Source organism: Notolepis coatsorum (assembly GCF_963971535.1).
Source record: "Notolepis coatsorum genome assembly, chromosome: 12".
In the NCBI taxonomy this organism is placed as follows: Eukaryota; Metazoa; Chordata; class Actinopteri; order Aulopiformes; family Paralepididae; genus Notolepis; species Notolepis coatsorum.
Genome location: NC_140176.1, coordinates 18,020,922 through 18,041,553, shown reverse-complemented (window position 1 = coordinate 18,041,553; position 20,632 = coordinate 18,020,922). Strand labels below are relative to the sequence as shown.

The window sequence follows — 20,632 nt, the reverse complement described above, 5'->3', positions numbered from 1 at the left end:
CTATAAAAGCCAGAGGTGTCCGACTGAAAGACACTTCACTCAGCTGCAGCTTCAGCATCAGACTCGTCCACAACCGGCCTGTGAGTAGAGAATCTGTCTAACGCTTCTTTTGCAGCTCTCTTCCTCTGCCTCTTTTTGCTCTGTGGTAAAATAGGATAGAGAGGCATCTCGGTTTATATTTAACTTGTTTTAGAGCATCTTTCTTTTAATGCATTTCTTTTTTTACACTTACTCTCTGAAGCATACTTTTCATCCTGTGTATATGTGATTCTCCTCTTTTGCGCAACAAAGGTTGTTGCAAGAGAACGAGAATAGTTAATTATAATAATAATTGAGAGTCCAAGCACTTGGTCTAAAGCCTCTGTTTTTCTTTCTTTCAGAATCATGAGCAGGAACTACATGTCCAAGTTCGATGAGCTCCGCAAGGGAGATTATCTCATGTCCAACAACCACGAATGGAAGGCTAAGTTCGAGGTCAGTACTTAAGGAACGACAGTGTTCTTCCTCTGAAATGGCGCCAAAGAGATGGCGTAACAGTGCTTTTGGAAAAATACTTTTGTGTGTCAAGGTATACTGTATATATTTGGGTCTTGAGAATTTATTTGTCAATTTCCCCCCCTCAAAATTCTATCATAGAATTCTTCCTGTTGCCATCGACATCATCATCAGAATGTTAAAGGGATAGTTCAGATTATTTGGAACCGTAGCCATATTTGTTACTTACCCACGATGATCACATAAATCAGTCAGATCCTTTTAGTTCTCAATATTCTAATAACTGCGGTGCGACTGTACACCTGGAAGGGTTGGTGACATCTATCTTCCATCTATGTCTCTGTGCAACTCTCGCAGGAGGACGGTAACTTTGTGATCTACGGCTGGAAGCCCATGTGGACGTCTGACACCGCCGGCCAGCGCGACGCCTGGCGCCTGTGCATGCAGGACGACTGCAACTTCGTCATGTACAAGAAGGACAACAAGATGATGTGGCAGACCAAGACCCAGGCCTCCGGTGCCTTCAAGATGTGCCACATGTACATGCGCAACGACGGCACCATGGTGATCGAGAGGGACGGCGAGGAGGTCTGGACCTCTTCCCAGTCCAAGGGCTTCAAGGCTTAAAGTTGCTGGAGCACAGCTGGAGCAGAGGGAGAAGATCACGCCACCGTGACCACCATCATGGCTGTACGAACCTCTCTTTGTATGCTCAATGTTCAATAAAGTGAAGGTTAAAAAAGATATCTGTTTCGTGCTGTTGTCATTTGACTGTCTTCATCTCACCGCCTATCCCTCCATCTGGAAAGAGAGAACAGAGGCCTTTGCCCGGAATGTTTGTGTAGTTCTCTTTCAGCCAACATGGCTGCCTGCCTTTATTACATTTTAGTTGATATGTTTCTCACATATCAACACATTGGCATACAATAGAGGCCTCTATTGAAGAACAAATTGTTGTTGTTCCTCCCATGAGTTTTGAGCAGAGAGATTATGAACCGAGTAGTCATTTGAATAAAAATAAAACATCAAAAAAATTCCCCAGATGAAAAGAATTCCTAATCTTTTCATTGATGGATATATTTGGAACATATATTTTGAACCCAGCATGAGTTGAATATCTCTTTTGGTGAGTGACAAAGCATTGTTTCATGCTAGCACCAATCCCTCCCTTTTGTCAGGACAGCCATCTTTGAAGCAGCATTCTTAGTGTGCCAGACACATGGCCGGTCTAGACATCGCTATTGGGTCTCATTCACCAACGGGCTTAAGACAAAAGATCAGACAAAATGTTGTCCTAGCTCCACTTAAGTTAAGCCTGTAGGTCCCCCAATTGGGGGACCCTGCTTTTCTTTATCATAGATTGATCAATAGAGACCGTATTAAATCCCCAATTATCATATCATGGGGTATCATTGGAAAGCCACACTCATTGGCTACAATCCTGTCCAAAGACTTTCGAGATCGCCAAATGATTGATGGAGCTAGAGCCCCCGGAGGTCGGGGGTGGTAATGTGTACTTTGGCGCACGTCTCAGATACCGGCATGTAACTCGAGAACCGCTGAACGGATTTTGTCACCTGAATGGGCAATTGACAGGCTTTAATTCTATCTATATATTGTATTAAAAGAAATGCACACCCAAGCCGCTAGAGGTCGGCAAAGTGGCATCGCGAATCGTCCTCATAAGGGCCCACAATAAGGTCAAGGTCAAGTTCAAGGTCAAATATGAATTTATAATTAAAATCGATTATCATTTATTACTCTATCTACAAATCCTTCTGTTTAATCATCTTCCCTTTAGTTATTTGCTTAGATTTTTTTTACACTTGATCTCAAGAAGGTGCTGAATGAGCTCAGTAAACGAGCTCAGTTTGCTCACAATTGTAACATGGTGTTATTCACCGGCACAGATGCAAAAATAAATCATAATTTATATTCTCCTTTTTTCCATTACAATTTACTCAAGCCTAGTAACAGACACAATATTTCTGACACTGAAAATACATACCCCCAGGTCCCTAGATGTTCCTAGATACCAATAACATGCAAATTGGCCTTGTAGAAGTGGAGCAATCTTCCATTTACTTAGGCATCTACCTTTAGGCAAAATTTCTGAAAATAGGGTTACAGGTTAATTTTCTGGCCGATTTTGGGATTCATGAACGGTCCCTTCTCCTGGATTCGGTCTTAACGAAGAGCAGGATTTAGGAGCACTGAAGAGCAGTCATAAGTCGGACAGACTGGTGTGCACCGTGTTCTTAAGGGCTTTATTTGGAGGAATCCTGGTGAATGCGTTCATGAACACTACAGACATCCTTGGAATTAAATAATCATAATAATAATAATAATAAATATGACAATTAAGTTTTACATTTACAGTCATGCCTCAAGAGGCATCTTGGTGTCTGAGAATAAATAAAAACACTACACAAATGACAGTGGATGAATAAATAAGAACTAAAGCTAATCGCGTGGATATATTTATAGTGGAATAGACTGTATTAATATTCCATATTTATACCGCCTTGTTGCGCCCTCCTGGCCACCTGTTCAGCGCACACACACACGCACACTGTATAGCCTACGTGTGTAATGAATGAACATAGGCTTATATTATTCTAATTACTTGTTTCATTGGGAGATAGTAGATACTGTATGCGCTGCCCTATAGTGTGAATGATCGGCTTGTGCTCAGGGTGCCTCGAGTTCGGTCTGAGCTTGGAAAATCTGCCTTCTCCTACGATGCTCCATACACATGGAATACCCTGCAAAAGACTCTAAAGCTCGGAACATTCCCGTCATTCATGGAGTTTAAAGGCATTGCACTTGACCTATGTACTGAATCATGTAATTGTTTTTAATCCATCATTGTAGTAATTGTAATTCATTGTAATTATTAACTGTTATGATATTTGTGTCCTTTGTTAACTCGTCATCACTGTAAATGAGGGAAACCTCAGTGCTTTCACGAGTATAAATAAAGGTTTGAAATGAAATGAAAATAGTAGTACGTACAGTACACATCTTAGCATGACATCTTAAGGCCGCCACAGAGTTGGGCGTACTGTGAGCCGACCGGACCTTGCGAGGCATGTCCACAATCGTGAGGTTTCAGGCAAGCTTACCACTGCTTACCAATTTCCTACATTTCTCATGCCAGTTTACTACATTTAATGCAGGTCGATGTCAAACAACATGCCAAGCAGCCTTTTGTGCGACACCGGTGTGCAACGCCTCTGTGGAGTCTGGTCCGCTCACACCTGACTCTGTGGCGACCTTAAGAGATGTCACGCTAAGATGTGTACTGTACTGTACTGTATTGTACTGTAGTAGAACTACAGTATGACTACTATAGGGCAGCACAGTATAGCAAACTCCTAATAAAACAAGTCATTAGAATAATATAAGGCCCATCAAAAGAGATATTCAACTCATGCTGGGTTAAAAATATATGTTCCAAATATATCCCCCAGTGAAAAGATTAGGAATTATTTTCATCTGGGGAATTTTTAGATGTTTCTTTTTTTTTTTTTTTCAAATGACTGACAGAGCCCTACTCGGTTCATAATAATCTCTTTGTTGTTGTCTGCTCAAAACTCAGAGGCCTCTATTGAATGCCAATGTGTTGATATGTGAGAAATATATCAGTGAAACAGTAATATCATTCCTTTACAATGTTTGATCTACTCTACCGGTGCACAGAAATGAGGCATTTTCTTTTTAAGACGGTTACCAACGGTCACAGGCAGCCATGTTGGCAGAAAGAGAACTACACAAACATTCCGGGCAAAGGCCTCTGTTCTCTCATTCCAGATGGAGGGATAGGTGGTGAGATGAAGACAGTCAAATGACAACAGCACGAAACAGATATCTTTTTTAGCCTTCCCTTTATTGAACATTGAGCATACAAAGAGAGATTCGTACAGCCATGATGGTGGTCACGGTGGCGTGATCTTCTCCCTCTGCTCCAGCTGTGCTCCAGCATCTTTAAGCCTTGAAGCCCTTGGACTGGGAAGAGGTCCAGACCTCCTCGCCGTCCCTCTCGATCACCATGGTGCCGTCGTTGCGCATGTACATGTGGCACATCTTGAAAGTACCGGAGGCCTGGGTCTTGGTCTGCCACAGCATCTTGTTGTCCCTCTTGTACATGACGAAGTTGCAGTCGTCCTGCATGCACAGGCGCCAGGCGTCGCGCTGGCCGGCGGTGTCAGACGTCCACATGGGCTTCCAGCCGTAGATCACGAAGTTACCGTCCTCCTGCGAGAGTTGCACAGAGACATAGATGGAAGATAGATGTCACCAACCCTTCCAGGTGTACAGTCGCACCGCAGTTATTAGAATATTGAGAACTAAAAGGATCTGACTGATTTATGTGATCATCGTGGGTAAGTAACAAATATGGCTACGGTTCCAAATAATCTGAACTATGCCTTTAACATTCTGATGATTATGTCGATGGCAAAAGGAAGAATTCTAAGATAGAATTTTGAGGGGGGGAAATTGACAAATAAATTCTCAAGACCCAAATATATACAGTATACCTTGACACACAAAAGTATTTTTCCAAAAGCACTGTTACGCGATCTCTTTAGCGCCATTTCAGAGGAAGAACACTGTCGTTCCTTAAGTACTGACCTCGAACTTAGCCTTCCATTCGTGGTTGTTGGACATGAGATAATCTCCCTTGCGGAGCTCATCGAACTTGGACATGTAGTTCCTGCTCATGATTCTGAAAGAAGAAAGAAACAGAGGCTTGAGACCAAGTGCTTGGACTCTCAATTATTATTATTATAATTAACTATTCTCGTTCTCTTGCAAAAACCTTTGTTGCGCAAAAGAGGAGAACCACATATACACAGGATGAAAAGTATGCTTCAGAGAGTAAGTATAAAAATAATGGATTAAAAGAAAGATGCTCTAGTCTAAAACAAGTTAAATATAAACCGAGATGTTTCTCTATCCTATTTTACCACAGAGCAGAAAGAGGCAGAGGAAGAGAGCTGCAAAAGAAGCGTTAGACAGATTCTCTACTCACAGGCCGGTTGTGGACGAGTCTGATGCTGAAGCTGCAGCTGAGTGAAGTGTCTTCCAGTCGGACGCCTCTAGCTTTTATAGGCCCTGACCCAGCAGAGAGACAACCCACACCCTCTGTGGAGACCTAATCTAATCTGGCATAATTATACACAAAACATGTTTTTAGCTCCGTAATTTGATGTGTGCCGTTATGTGCCGTGGTTGATGATGATAGCATTTGGGATCCTGGGATGAAAAAACAAAACGCTTTCATGTATTGAAATGCTTGGTATTTATACTAAGTATCTGCACATGGCTTAGCCTGAATAGAAAGTGTTATAACACAGTTTTAGGGATATACTGTACAAGCTATACACAGCACTGGCTCAGGGGCTCAAAGGTCATCAGACCAAGCAAACCCCAACAGTTACATATTAGTTATAAATTATTTATAACTCATTATCAACATTGTTTTTACTTGGTTTGTTCATCATTAAATAATGGTATTTAATGTGTAGTAACACATTTGTAGATGCTTTGAAAAATGGATATGAAAAAAAGACTACCTCCATTTATTTGTTCATGTTCAACAAATCATTTGTAAAACATTCTTAAAATATCTATAAATCATTTTCAAATGTTGTGTGCCCTAATTGTGTGCCATTATCTAAAGTGAAGACTATTCATTAACAATTGTCTAATACGGTTTATTTGTGGACTTTTATCAATACACACGAAGCAATTACCAGACTTGTCTTTTCATTTTCAACAAATGATTTATTAGACATTCATAAAACATCTATAAATCATTTGCAGATGCTATTGCGTGCCCTAATCTAAAGTGAAGACTATTCATCATTAACAAATGTCTAATACAGTTTGTTAATTATTTGTTGACTTTTTCATCACCTGTTACAAATGTTGTAGACAGCTTTTGGATCCATCCTTCTTTGTGACATCAAACAAGGTGAACTAAAATATTGTGAAAACATAAATCAATTCAAATCTAGACGAAAAAAATCAATTTTTGATAGGTACAGAAGGGAAGAAGAGCTTTAATTGCATATGAATAAATAAAAGTATGTATGATACTGTATTGTACGTTATATCATATTACATTATATAAATATATTATAATTAATTTGTATATTATATTGAACTATATTTGCAGTATATACTATTATATTATGGTACTATATTATATTGTATATATCATGTACTATATATCTCACATCACATTATATATATATATTATGTACTATATACTATTATATATACTATTATATACTGCAAGTATACTATACTGTAATGTGTACTATATGTGTGTACTGTAATGTGTACTATATGTATGTACTATGTATGTATGTAAATAAATTAAACGTAAGTCTTCAGGGGTAGGGCCCGACAAGCCTAGTGCTTCTCCCTATCCCTTTTCGGACAATTGGACAATGCTGCAATAGCAGCTGGTAAACATTTTGGCGATTTATGGAATGACCGTTGTTATGTGTCCAAAGCCCGAAATAAAAAACAACTGAACTGAACTGAACAGTGACAGAATTAGGACTAAATATAAATGCTATTTTATTAACATTATAAAATACATGTGCACACATAACTTATAATGTAACCTGGGGGACACTAGGACCCAGGAGTTCCCTGGTCAGGTATTACCGGAGTATGTAGCCTATTTGAGCACACCTGAAGACTGGGCTGTTGTTATGCAAAGACAGCTGTGGTCGGTAGTACTTACGCGGGTGGCCTGAATTCTTTGCATTCTGAAAACATGCATGGGACATGTCCCATGTGTCTCCCCCCCCCCCCCCCCCAGCTTGATATGATGATTTCATTCCATTTATTTGTGTGGTTCTTAGCACTGAATTTTGAGGGAAGGTTGCATCAAAATAACTGTGTTTTGTTTCGTAGTGGCGTTTCATATTGCATCACATTGTAGAGGGAGTCACACACGAGTGAGACTTGAAAGTTCACGTTTGTTCTCGTCCGTTTGAATGGAAACTACATACACATTATACATTAGCAGAGCCAAGGAATTCGTGCTGCCCCACGCTTTTAAGGTATGAGCAGGCTAAACACCTTTTTCGTTGGTAAATCTATTCCATAATTTCCGACCTACAACGTACAGTATAGTCCCCCACCACATCAAGTATGTCTACCCAAAATATAGGAGTCCTATATTTTGGGTAGACATACTTGATGTGGTGGGCGCTAACGTTACATTTGAATGATGTGTTTGTTCCAACCCTTTCACTGCCACACTACAGAAGGTTAACCCTTTACTATCACACTACCGACGGTTACCTTAAAGGGTTAACCTTCTGTAGTATGGCAGTGAAAGGGTTAACCTGGTGTTGTGCGGCAGTGAACGGGTTAACCTTCTGTGTATTGTCGCAGTGAAAGGGTTAACTGTTTGGTAGAGTGGCAGTGAAAGGGCTAATGTGTGCTCAGTATATTGCGGTATGCAGGGGCGTAATGGGGGGAGACACATGGGACATGTCCCATGCATGTTTCCAGAATGCAAATAATTCAGGCCACAGCTGTCTTTACATAACACCTAACACCTACACCTGTATCCTGTTTATTGACTTTAGGCCCTTGGCGGTATGTGATGATGACATGAGGGTAATAATTCTTTGTATTTTCAGGCTGTATCGGCGCCTATACAGCCTGAAAATACAAATAATTATTACCCTTGTGTAGCATGTCACAAAGAAGGGTGGATCCGAAAGCTGTCTACAACATTTGTAACAGGTGATGAAAAAGTCAACAAATAATTAACAAACTATTAGACATTTGTTAATGATGAATAGTCTTCACTTTAGATTAGGGCACGCAATAGCATCTGCAAATTATTTACAGATGTTTTATGAATGTCTAACAAATCATTTGTTAAACATGAAAAGACAAGTCTTTTAAGAATGTTTTACAAATGATTAGTTGAACATGAACAAATAAATGGAGGTATAGTCGTTTTTTCATATCCATTTTTAAAATAATCAAAAAATGTGTTACTACACATTAAATAATATTATTTAATGATGAACAAATCAATTACAAACAATATTGATAATGAGTTATAAATAATGTGTAACTAATTTGTAAATGTTGTACAAATATAGTTATAAATGATTTAATAATAGTTTACGAATGTATAGAAATGGTTTGTTCATGATTAGTTCATTATCTACAAATACCTTATAAATGTGTTATTATAAAGTGTTACCCATTTTTATTTTCAAATGACTGACAGGGCCCTACTCGACAGGCAGCCATGTTGGCAGAAAGATAACTACACAAACATTCTGGGCAAGGCCTCTGTTCTCTCTTTCCAGATGGAGGAATAGTCTGTAAGATGACAGTCAAATGACAACAGCACGAAACAGATATATTTTTTACCCTTCACTTTATTGAACATTGAGCATACAAAGAGATTCGTACAGCCATGATGGTGGTCACGGTGGCGTGATCTTCTCCCTCTGCTCCAGCTGTGCTCCAGCGACTTTGTGCTCCAGCGACTTTAAGCCTTGAAGCCCTGGGACTGGGAAGAGGTCCAGACCTCCTCGCCATCCCTCTCGATCACCATGGTGCCGTCGTTGCGCATGTACATGTGGCACATCTTGAAGGCACCGGAGGCCTGGGTCTTGGTCTGCCACATCATCTTGTTGTCCCTCTTGTACATGACGAAGTTGCAGTCGTCCTGCATGCACAGGCGCCAGGCGTCACGCTGGCCGGCGGTGTCAGATGTCCACATGGGCTTCCAGCCGTAGATCACGAAGTTACCGTCCTCCTGCGAGAGTTGCACAGATTCATAGATGGAAGATAGATGTCACCAACCCTTCCAGGTGTACAGTCGCACCGCAGTTATTAGAATATTGAGAACTAAAAGGATCTGACTGATTTATGTGATCATCGTGGGTAAGTAACAAATATGACTAGGGTTCCAAATAATCTGAACTATCCCTTTAACATTCTGATGATGATGTCGATGACTATGGGAAGAATTCTAAGATAGAATTTTGAGGAAATAAAAAAGAAAAAGAAATTCTCAAGACCCAAATATATACAGTATACCTTGACACACAAAAGTATTTTTCCAAAAGCACTGTTACGCGATCTCTTTAGAGGAAGAACACTGTCGTTCCCCAAGTACTGACCTCGAACTTAGCCTTCCATTCGTGGTTGTTGGACATGAGATAATCTCCCTTACGGAGCTCATCGAACTTGGACATGTAGTTCCTGCTCATGATTCTGAAAGAAAAAAGAAACAGAGGCTTGAGACCAAGTGCTTGGACTCTCAATTATATTCTCGTTCTCTTGCAAAAAACGTTGTTGCACAGAACCACATATACACAGGATAAAAAGTAGGCTTCAGAGAGTAAGTAAAAAAAAAAAAAAACACAAAAAAACAGATGCTCTAAAACAAGTTAAATATAAACCGAGATGCCTCTTTGGACTATCCTATTTTACCACAGTGCAAAAAGAGGCAGAGGAAGAGAGCTGCAAAAGAAGCATTAGACAGATTGTCTACTCACAGGCCGGTTGTGGACGAGTCTGATGCTGAAGCTGCAGCTGAGTGAAGTGTCTTCCAGTCGGACACCTCTGGCTTTTATAGGCCCTGACCCAGCAGAGAGACAACCCACACCCTCTGTGGAGACCTAATCTAATCTGGCATAATTATACACAAAACATGTTTTTAGCTCCGTAATTGGATGTGTGCCGTTATGTACTGTGGATGATGATAGCAAACATGACAGTATAGAGATACTGTTTACACTATGAGATTTATAATGCATTAGGTTAGATGCCATCACATTTAAAGGGGGGTGTTAATCGTCTGGTTCTGTGACCTACTGTCTCTAGACCTTGTCCTTATCGTGTATATCTCCATGTTTACATGAACAACAACCTAATATCAGCACCTCTCTGGAAACAATCCCAGGGACACATGAATCAACAGTTCAACTATCACAGAATCTATTGAGTGATCTGATCACCATCCCGATCTATTTTTAGCGGCCCTCGTTGAAGAGGCCTGCTTTGCCGAATCCCCTCTCCTTCATTTGGTCGTCCTTAGACGTCCTTAGATTCCAATCATCCCGGTCCTCCATACATCGGGCCAGTTCCATAGAGCTATCCACACCTGCGTCCTTCCTCAGTATGTCCACCACGTATGTTGGCATGGGACGTCCTCTTGGTCGGTGCCCGTGTGTTGGCTCCCAGAGCACTAGCTTGCTAGCCGGAAGTTCCTGGTGTCGGTGGCAGTGACCTGCAAGTTTCATCCTCCTGGATGCCACCTTGTCACTCAGCCTTGGTAGCCCCCCGTACAGATGCTTGTTGGTTACATGCTCGTTCTGGTCGATGTTCAGTACCACACACAGCATTCTGGTATAGCATCCGTCCAGAGACTTCTGCAGGGTGGGCTTCAGGGTCCATGATTCGCAGCCATAGAGGAGTACAGACTCCACGGTTGCTTGGAAGAAGCAAATTTTGATGTGTCGGGGGAGACTGGATTTCCACACGCTATTCATGCCAGTCAGGGCCATGCCAGTGCCTTCCACACCTTAAGGTCCCGCTCTGTTGAGTTGACCCAGGAACCCAGGTATTTGAAGTTGCTGACCTCTGCCAGAGCATTGCCCCCTTTTTCTTTTTTTTTTTCTTTTTTGAGGGCACTCCATCCAAAAAAATTTACTTTTCATTTAATAATTTCGTTTTCCTGAACAGGAAGTGACGATTCTGTCTGATAAAGAACGTTCCATTACCTTAGCCGCATTTCTCCTGCCGTATTTCTCTCGGGCTAGACGCAATAGTGCTCTGAGTGCGCGTCACTGTTTGATCGCTGTATCCGTCGCAGCCAATCAGTGCGTAATGCACTGTGCGTTGAAATATGATGTTTATGATGGAAGCCGGGCGCGATTTGAAGCGGTCTAAGCAGCAGCGTCTATCTTTTTTTTCCGTAGCAGCATTTTTTTCCTTAGCCGCATTTCGCGGAGACGCTCTCTCTGATTGGCCAACACCATTTTCTAGCTTCTAGGTTGGCAGACTGTGTTGTTGTTATGCAGCTATTTGTCTTAGAGCGTGAAGGCAAGTTCTTTCGACGGTTAACTAAGCTTAGGCACTCTTTCAAAGTTGGTTAAGGTTAGAGTTTGTCTTAGAGCAGGGCGATAGAACGCCAGGTAGTTTGCAGGCTGTTTGACGAGGAAATGGGCAAAGACACAGCTCTTCACAGTACTTGTTGCCGTTGTTGGTTAACAACAAGCTATATGGATGCAGTGTGGACAACTGGACATGCATGGACAATGGACATCAACACAATCTGGACAGTGGAGTGGAGTGGATATACTTTATCAAGCCCTTCTGCCCTGCTGGACCACTGTGCGTTTCAACTTAACAAGGTATAGTTGGATCTCTCTCTCTCTCTCTCTCTCTCTCTCTCTCTCTCTCTCTCTCTCTCTCTCTCTCTCTCTCTTTCTCTTTCTCTTCTCTTCTCTCTCGCTCTCTCTCGCTCTCTCTCTCGCTCTCTCTCTCTCTCTCTCTCTCTCTCTCTCTCTCTCTCTCTCTCTCTCTCTCTCTCTCTCTCTCTCTCTCTCTCTAATTTTGCCGCGTGTGGGGCATAACCACTCAGACAATGAATGGTAACTTGTTTAAAATGACGAGATATACATATGTGTTTATTATTGAATCGATCTGACATCATCTGAGAGAGAGAGAGAGAGAGAGAGAGAGAGAGAGAGAGAGAGAGAGAGAGAGAGAGAGAGAGAGAGAGAGAGAGAGAGAGAGAGAGAGAGAGAGCTGTGCGTGTTTGTGTTGGGCTATTGGAAACGTGGTTGCATTTGACTGACTGTGATCATATATTGATCGATGGCAATGGTGATAATATTCGCCAATGCGTGCCTTGTACATGTTTGCAAAATGTTTGTTATAGCGCCCCCAGGTGGAGAAGAATCCACGAGCCGCCACTGGAGGAGACTCTCTACCAGGGAGTAGCCCTGCACGTCAGGTTGTGTAATATGCGTGTGTTTGTTTCCCCGACAGAAGCTCCTCCCTCTCTCTCTCTCTCCCTCTCTATCTCTCTCTCTCTCTCTCTCTCTCTCGCTCGTTCTCTCTCTGCCTCGCTCTGTTTGAGGAAGTGAAGATATTTCCACTCGCTCTGCTGTCGCTGTCAACCATAGAGGGGAAGTTAGTTATGCGAATCACTACCCTATTCACGTCAGCAATACCATCAAATCAGAACAGCTTAGTTGAGTGAGGGAAGATCTTGTGAACTCGAGACTAGACTGATGAGTCAATATGGTAATTAGAGACACAGACCCATTGATACTAACCCCTATTGCTATAAAACAATGCTAAATACTGAAAAAAGCCATTTATAATCCATGTCCCCTTTAAGAGATGTCACACTAAGATGTGTACTGTACTGTACTGTATTGTACTGTAGTAGAACTACAGTATGACTACTATAGGGCAGCGCAGTATCTGCGATCTCCTAATAAAACAAGTAATTCGAATAATATAAGCCTATGTTCATTCATTACGTGCGTAGACTACAGTACGCGCGTGCACGTGTGTGTTTGTGCGCGCTGCGGCTGGTGGCCAGGAGCGCACAACAAGACCGTATAAATATGGAATATTTAAAGGTGTCTATTCCAGGGGTTCCCAAAGTGGGGGTCGCGACCCCCAGGGCCCGCCGGATGATAAAAAAATTAATAAAGATAACCTAGGTGGGGAACAACCAGGAGATCACTGCAACTCACACAAGTTGGAGAACTATCTCTCTCTCTCTCTTGCTCTCACACACACACAATATGATTGGTGGAGGCGGGACCCTTACAAAAAACTGTTGTTGCTAATCATTGACACATGCTAGCCTGTAATAATCCCCCCCAGAAAAATCTACTTTGCATTTGATATATTGCAAATATATGCCATCACACACACTGGCATTTAAAGGGTTAGAATTATAAAATGAATATGTGGTGTTATGATCAGGGCTGAAGTAGAATAAAAGATTGTATTTTTTTCAATCTGACATTACAAAAAAACAGAAAATCCATCTAAATCAGTGTTGTTGCTAATCATACATATGCTAGCCTGTTTTTTAACAATAATTTGTGATGCCATCACAAACACTGGCATTTAAAGGGTACAAATAAAAAAGATCCTGCACCAGAATGCAGGAAATGAAGTCTTTGTAACTAAACATTTCCTGGTGAGGGACCCCCAGACCCCCTGCTTAAAAAGTGGCCTGACTGGGGCTATATTTTGCACTATATTTCCTGGCCTGAATGATTTCCCCAGTCCGGCCCTGGTTAAAAGCCTCCAATGCTTATTAGTGTGTGTGCGTTTGAACGTTTGCATGTTTCAACCATACATTTCCATTAATTTTTTATTTTTTTTTATATTATAATTTTTTTTACCTCCTATAATAGTGGGGGTTGCGGCTCTCTGACACCGTTATTTGGGGGTCGCGGCCTGAAAAGTTTGGGAACCCCTGGTCTATTCCACTATATAGTGTGCTGTATGATGACAATACCGTGCGGCAAAGGGAACCGCTCCCGACTACCTCCGGCCAATGGTCTCTAACTACACACCCTCAAGACCCCTACGCTCTGCATCTTCTGGCCGTCTCAAACCCACTCATATCCGAGCTCTGGGAGGGTCATCAAGGAGAACCTGCCTTTTCTCAGTCCTTGCCCCACAATGGTGGAATGAACTATCCACCCCAGTTAGGACAGCCGAAACCCGTCCAATCTTTCGCCGTCGACTAAAGACACACTTCTTCAACCATTATCTGAAATTTTTAAAATGTACAAAAAAATAACTAACCTTACTGTCATGCACTTGTCCTAATAAACTAACCTACACTGTAGCACTCAACACTTTGATGAACATTGTTACTCAGCTGATAGCAGTGGCGGCTCGCCACCGGGGGCGCTAGGGCGCCGACCCACCTGTTAAATGAGAGAAGAAGAAAAAAAAACTTTTTTGTTTTTTGTTTTATAGCCCTATAAATAATATAAACATGTTTAAAATGAATAATATTTACTCATTTTAAGTATGTTTGTGTTTCCAATGCACAATATAACTTAATTTTACAAAGATTAATAATAGTTTTCCTGAACAGGAAGTGACGATTCTGTCTGATATAGACCTTTTCATTACGTAGCCGCAGGCATTTCTCCTCGCCGTATTTCTCTCTGGGCTAGGCGCAATTGCGCCTGGAGTGCGCGTGCCCGCCGTGCACTGGTTCATCGCTGTATCCGTCGCAGCCACGCGCTTTGCGTTGAATATGATGTATTATGATGGAACTCGGGCGCTGGTTTGAAACGACCTAGCAAGCAGCCGAGCGTCTAAAAGCTCTCTGATTGGCCGACGCGGTACTTTCCGTAACCGCAGTTTGCAACATGAGTTTATGCTGTTGTTGTGTTGTGTGATGCAGATATTTGTCTTGGAGCGTGATGGCAAGTTCTTTCAACGGTTAGGCTTAGGCACTCTTTCAAAGTTGGTTAAGGTTAGAGTTTGTCTTAGAGCAGGGCGATAGAACACCAGGTAGTTTGCAGGCTGTTCGAAGCGGACATGGACAAAGGAGGGACATGCATGGACAATGGATGGACATCAACACAGGCTGGATGGACAATGCCATGGAGTGGATATACTTTATCAACAAGCCAACAACAAGGTAGATTAGCGATCTTAACTCTAGTTTAATACATGATACGTTGTCTACTGATGCCGCATAATATCAACAGCTGATTCGTTGTAACGTTACAGCTTTCAGCTAACGTTAGCTACTGCTAGCTGTTAGCTCCGTTAGCTTAGCTGGCCACTTTTATAATTACTGCATGGAAACGGAGTAACGTTAACGTTTAAACGTTATGTCGAGGTCATACAATACTACAGTCGACATAAGGTTAACGTTACCCCGTTTCCATGAAGTGTTTAAATAGCAGCAATCTTGTTGAAAATGTAACGTTACTAAAATGCTCTCTCTCTCTCTCTCTCTCTCTCTCTCTCTCTCTCTCTCTCTCTCTCTCTTTCTTTTGGATTGAAAATACGTGGATTATGGCTTGTTCAATATCGTCTATGTTTGAATGAATGAATGAATGAATGAAAACTTTATTAACAGATTGCAGAATGGGTACAATACAGTACGGCTCAATACACACAATTGTTAAGGGGATGCAGACCAGAGAAAGACGTTTGTCTTGTTTACATCAGGGTCCCAGATTTTCGATTCATATCGATAGTTTAATAGCTAGCCTTGGCTCGTTTAACAATATGCAAAATATGTGTACAGCCCTGTACTCATACTGAAGTTATTCTTGGTATATAATACGTATATACTAGGTCTGATTGTGTAACGAATCGATTCCACGTCGCGCTGTGTGTGAGAGAGAGAAGGAGAGAGAGGGAGAGATCTGCGTGTGTTTGGAGACGGAGCGAGTTTTGTTTCTAACTTTTCTATTTATATATTGTGTTTCAAGTTGTGAATTAGACTATACTTTATTTGACTGGTTGTGTGTTGTTGTAGTAACAGCTGAGCGACTCGTTCATAAGAGCCGATTCATTGCCGTGAGCGTGAGTCGAATCGCTCACGTCTTGCCATGAGTCGGTTGCGTGGTACTGTACATGTTTGCAAAATGTTTTGGTATAGCGCCCCTAGTGGAGAGAGAACCAGCAGCCGCTACTGGCTGATAGAGTTGTGCCCTTCCTGATGACTTGTCGTACAGAACTTGTAAGTCGCTTTGGATAAAAGCATCAGCTAAATGACTAAATGTAAATGTAAATACATTTGAATCTAATCTAATTTTGATCCGTCACAAAGCGCTTCGTCTCTACCTGTTGAATACGGGGCAATGTTGACCCTTGTTTTGTGCACGGGCCTCGCATTATAATGAGCTGGAGGGGCGTGTCTGTATGCAAATGAAGTAAACAGGAATGCGCTCCCCAGTTTGTGAATGAGTGACGTATGATCATTCAGGGGTTCCTAGCTGTTATCATTTGGCAAGTTAAGACAACAGGCTTGTTTGATAGGCCTGTGCAGTTTTGACCACGGCCGTGTCAATCACGTTGCATGCCGGTTAGAATGTTGTCCAACTTTCTCTGGAAATCTGACTGCGCGAGCCGCGGAAATCTCACGGGAGCGAGCCACTCGCAGTTTTCAGTTTTCAGTTGCTCTCCACCGACTGCTCAACCTCATGCATGATGGGAAACGACATGCTCTGGTTTGCACAAAGCGCCCATTGGCTCAGAAAAGTTGTCACCACCCACAAGGAAGTTATGAGACGTCTATTTTATCCATCATTATTCCAAGATAAACTTCATGAACTGTCAGACAGACACCAAATTATTTTTGTCACAGTACTGACATTCACAATTGAACGCTTTACACATTCCTCATAAATGCTGTCTTAATAAACATCTCTGCAATGGAGTTTATATCGAAATAACAGTATCAACCCCCCTGAACAAAATATAATGAGAAAGTTATTTGAAGAAGCTCTTGGTACACAAACTCCTGTATCTAATAATAATAATAAATGAAGACTTGATTCACATCAATTTGTAGTGAGTGTTATAGTATTTCTACCTGTGTGTGTGTGTGTGTGTGTGTGTGTGTGTGTGTGTGTGTGTGTGTGTGTGTGTGTGTGTGTGTGTGTGTGTGTGTGTGTGTGCGTGTGTGCGTGTGCGTGTGCGTGTGTGTGTGTGTGTGTGTGTGTGTGTGTGTGTGTGTGTGTGAGAACACGAACATGATATCTGTCACTGAGAGACGAGGCGAGCAGTCAACTCAAGGAGTGTTTGACCTTTTGACTCCTCCCCCAGCTGTAATCGGCTACTCTCACTTGTTTCAGAGGTGAGCCGAAAGTCATCTCAAACAACCCTAATTCCACGCGTTGATGAATCCGGGAGTAATTGTCGTCGGCTTTCTCTTACGACTTTCCAAGGAGGTTGTCGTAACACAAATCTTAAGACAATGTTGGTGAATGAGGTCCATTGTCCCTGCTGTTCCTTGTGCCAAGAGTAAATCTCATTAGGAGATGGAAGACACCAAGCCTGACATATGGTCCCTCTCCAACATCGTCCCGGTACCGGAGTCTGGAGACCTGGCTAAGCCAGATAACTATCGCGGCATCAGCCTGACCTGTGTCATTGCAAAGATGTTCAACCGCATGATACTTACCGGATTCGGGATGCCATTGACCCCCACCCAGGGGTGTAGCTCCAGATTCTGGGCCCCATGAAAGAATGTATTTGTAGGCCCCCAGTGAATGCGAGCGCGCATAAGCGCGCAAGCGGAATTTTTTTTTGCCATTTTTTTATTGATGAAAACGCATAATATGGTTTTTACCTATACATTCGGATCAGCAGTTCAGCACCTGCACTGTTGGTGGGTGAGCCTAGTAAAGGATGTCGCATTGCGTTCATCTTCAATGAATGGACCAATGCAATAGTCTACCAAAGCCCCCCCTCTCTCTCTATATATCTCACACACACACACACACACACACACACTTCAGAAACAAACATAGTATCAATGAGAGCATCAATAATACACCTGAGTGATGTCTAGTAAAAAACAAACAAAAAAAAAAAAAAAATTTGTGGGCCCCCCCCCCCAGTGCTGGGCCCTTGGAATCATCCTAAGCTACCCCCCCCCAGCTACGCCCCTGCCCCCACCTGAGGGACAATCAAAATGGCTTCAGAAAGGGAAGGACCACCGTAGCCCAGATCCTGGCCGGAGGATCATGGAGGAGGTGAAAAAGAACAACCTTACAGCGGTTCTCTGTTTCATTGATTTATTGAATCTTTTGATTCAATGCACAGAGGTATACTGGTGAAAATCCTTAAAGCCTACGGGGTCCCTCCTAACCTGCTCCGGGCTATAGAGGCCATGTACACAGGGACACAAGAGCCAAGGTGGTAACCCCAGACGGTGAAAGTGAGGAGTTTGACATCCATGCAGGGGTGCTACAAGGGGAGACTCTTGCCCTCTTTCTCTTCACTGTAGCCCTGGACTACGCGCTTAGGAAAGCCATTACTGGGTGGGAGCAAGAGCTGGGCTTCACAATCACACCCCGGAAGTCCAGAAGAAACCCTGCTGTAGTCCTGGCAGACCTGGATTATGCAGATGACATATCTGCCTGATGTCTGACCGTGTGGAGCAAGCTCTGGAGCTCTTGAACAGAGTGGAGGCAGAATGCACCAGGGTTGGCCTCAGGCTGAATGCAAAGAAGACTGAGGTCATTACTTATAACATCCCCCTGGACCATCCACCTCTCAACACAGCAGGAGGCAATGCTCTGGCAGAGGTCAGCGACTTCAAATACCTGGGTTCCTGGGTCAATTCAACAGAGCGGGACCGGTGAGAAAGGCACTGGCATAGAGGGCCCTGACTGGCATGAATAGCGTGTGGAAATCCAGTCTCCCCCAACACATCAAAATTAGCTTCTGTTCAGGCTAAACCATGTGCGGATACTTAGTATAAATATCAAGCATTTCAATACAGTATGAAAGCATTTAGTTAACTTTTTTTCATCCCAGGATCCCCAATGCTATCATCATCCACAGCACATAACGGCACACATCAAATTATGGAGCTAAAAACATGTTTTGTGTATAATTATGCCAGATTAGATTAGGTCTCCACAGAGGGTGTGGGTTGTCTCTCTGCTGGGTCAGGGCCTATAAAAGCCAGAGGTGTCCGACTGGAAGACACTTCACTCAGCTGCAGCTTCAGCATCAGACTCGTCCACAACCGGCCTGTGAGTAGAGAATCTGTCTAACGCTTCTTTTGCAGCTCTCTTCCTCTGCCTCGTTTTGCTCTGTGGTAAAATAGGATAGAGAGCCAGCCTACTCTCTAACTTGTTTAACTTGTTTTAGAGCATTTTCTTTTATTTTTGTTTTTACACTTACACCGGTTTTTGCAAGAGAACGAGAATAGAATTGAGAATTGGTCTCAAGCCTCTGTTTTTCTTTCTTTCAGAATCATGAGCAGGAACTACATGTCCAAGTTCGATGAGCTCCGCAAGGGAGATTATCTCATGTCCAACAACCACGAATGGAAGGCTAAGTTCGAGGTCAGTACTTAAGGAACGACAGTGTTCTTCCTCTGAAATGGCGCTAAAGAGATCGCGTAAATACTTTTGTGTGTCAATGTATACTGTATATATTTGGGTCTTGAGAATTTCTTTTTCTTTTTTATTTCCTCAAAATTCTATCTTAGAATTCTTCCTATAGCCATCGACATCATCATCAGAATGTGAAAGGGATAGTTTCGATTATTTGGAACCGTAGCCATATTTGTTACTTACCCACAATGATCACATAAATCAGTGAGATCCTTTTAGTTCTCAAAATTCTAATAACTGCGGTGCGACTGTACATCTGGAAGTGTTGGTGACATCTATCTTCCATCTATGTCTCTGTGCAACTCTTGCAGGAGGACGGTAACTTTGTGATCTACGGCTGGAAGCCCATGTGGACGTCTGACACCGCCGGCCAGCGTGACGCCTGGCGCCTGTGCATGCAGGACGACTGCAACTTCGTCATGTACAAGAGGGACAACAAGATGATGTGGCAGACCAAGACCCAGGCCTCCGGTGCCTTCAAGATGTGCCACATGTACATGCGCAACGACGGCACCATGGTGATTGAGAGGGACGGCGAGGAGGTCTGGACCTCTTCCCAGTCCCAGGGCTTCAAGGCTTAAAGTTGCTGGAGCACAGCTGGAGCAGAGGGAGAAGATCACTCCACCGTGACCACCATCATGGCTGTACGAACCTCTCTTTGTATGCTCAATGTTCAATAAAGTGAAGGGTAAAAAATATATCTGTTTCGTGCTGTTGTCATTTGACTGTGTTCAGCTCACCAGCCACCTATCCCTCCATCTGGAATGAGAGAACAGAGGCCTTGTGTTTGTGTAGTTCTCTTTCTGCCAACATGGCTGCCTGTGAGCTTTCAAAATAAAATGCCTAATTTTATTTTGATAGATAAAACATTGTAAAAGCACGATGTTCAATCAATCAAATTTGATTGATTGAAACTTTTATTAACAGATTGCAGAATGGGTACAATACAGTACGGCTCAATACACACAATTGTTAAGGGGATG

At 42.6% G+C, this 20,632-nt stretch overlaps 4 protein-coding genes across 4 annotated transcripts; 2 read left to right on the top strand and 2 right to left on the bottom strand.

The window, feature by feature from the left end:
- Window positions 1-384: 384 nt before the first annotated feature.
- LOC311238168 (B-type lectin plumieribetin-like) lies at window positions 385-1,169 on the top strand (the record flags this gene model as incomplete). The annotated part of the gene is made up of 2 exons (XM_084326181.1): window positions 385-474; window positions 853-1,169. The coding sequence occupies 2 exons, from the start codon at window positions 385-387 to the stop codon at window positions 1,120-1,122; spliced, it is 360 nt and encodes a 119-aa protein (XP_084182307.1). The 3' UTR covers window positions 1,123-1,169.
- A 3,313-nt stretch (window positions 1,170-4,482) lies between these two features.
- Window positions 4,483-5,220, bottom strand: LOC311237786 (B-type lectin plumieribetin-like; the record flags this gene model as incomplete). The annotated part of the gene is made up of 2 exons (XM_084325764.1): window positions 4,483-4,752; window positions 5,131-5,220. 2 exons carry the CDS (start codon window positions 5,218-5,220, stop codon window positions 4,483-4,485), a joined length of 360 nt encoding a protein of 119 aa, XP_084181890.1.
- Window positions 5,221-9,040: 3,820 nt separating this feature from the next.
- Window positions 9,041-10,198, bottom strand: LOC311237785 (B-type lectin plumieribetin-like; the record flags this gene model as incomplete). The annotated part of the gene is made up of 3 exons (XM_084325763.1): window positions 10,056-10,198; window positions 9,678-9,771; window positions 9,041-9,310 (listed from the first exon to the last, which is right to left on the bottom strand). The coding sequence occupies exons 2-3, from the start codon at window positions 9,765-9,767 to the stop codon at window positions 9,041-9,043; spliced, it is 360 nt and encodes a 119-aa protein (XP_084181889.1). The 5' UTR covers window positions 9,768-9,771; window positions 10,056-10,198.
- Window positions 10,199-19,258: 9,060 nt separating this feature from the next.
- On the top strand, window positions 19,259-20,330 carry LOC311238428 (B-type lectin plumieribetin-like). Its single transcript, XM_084326488.1, has 3 exons — window positions 19,259-19,283; window positions 19,505-19,598; window positions 19,961-20,330. Exons 2-3 carry the CDS (start codon window positions 19,509-19,511, stop codon window positions 20,228-20,230), a joined length of 360 nt encoding a protein of 119 aa, XP_084182614.1. The 5' UTR covers window positions 19,259-19,283; window positions 19,505-19,508; the 3' UTR covers window positions 20,231-20,330.
- Window positions 20,331-20,632: the final 302 nt, after the last annotated feature.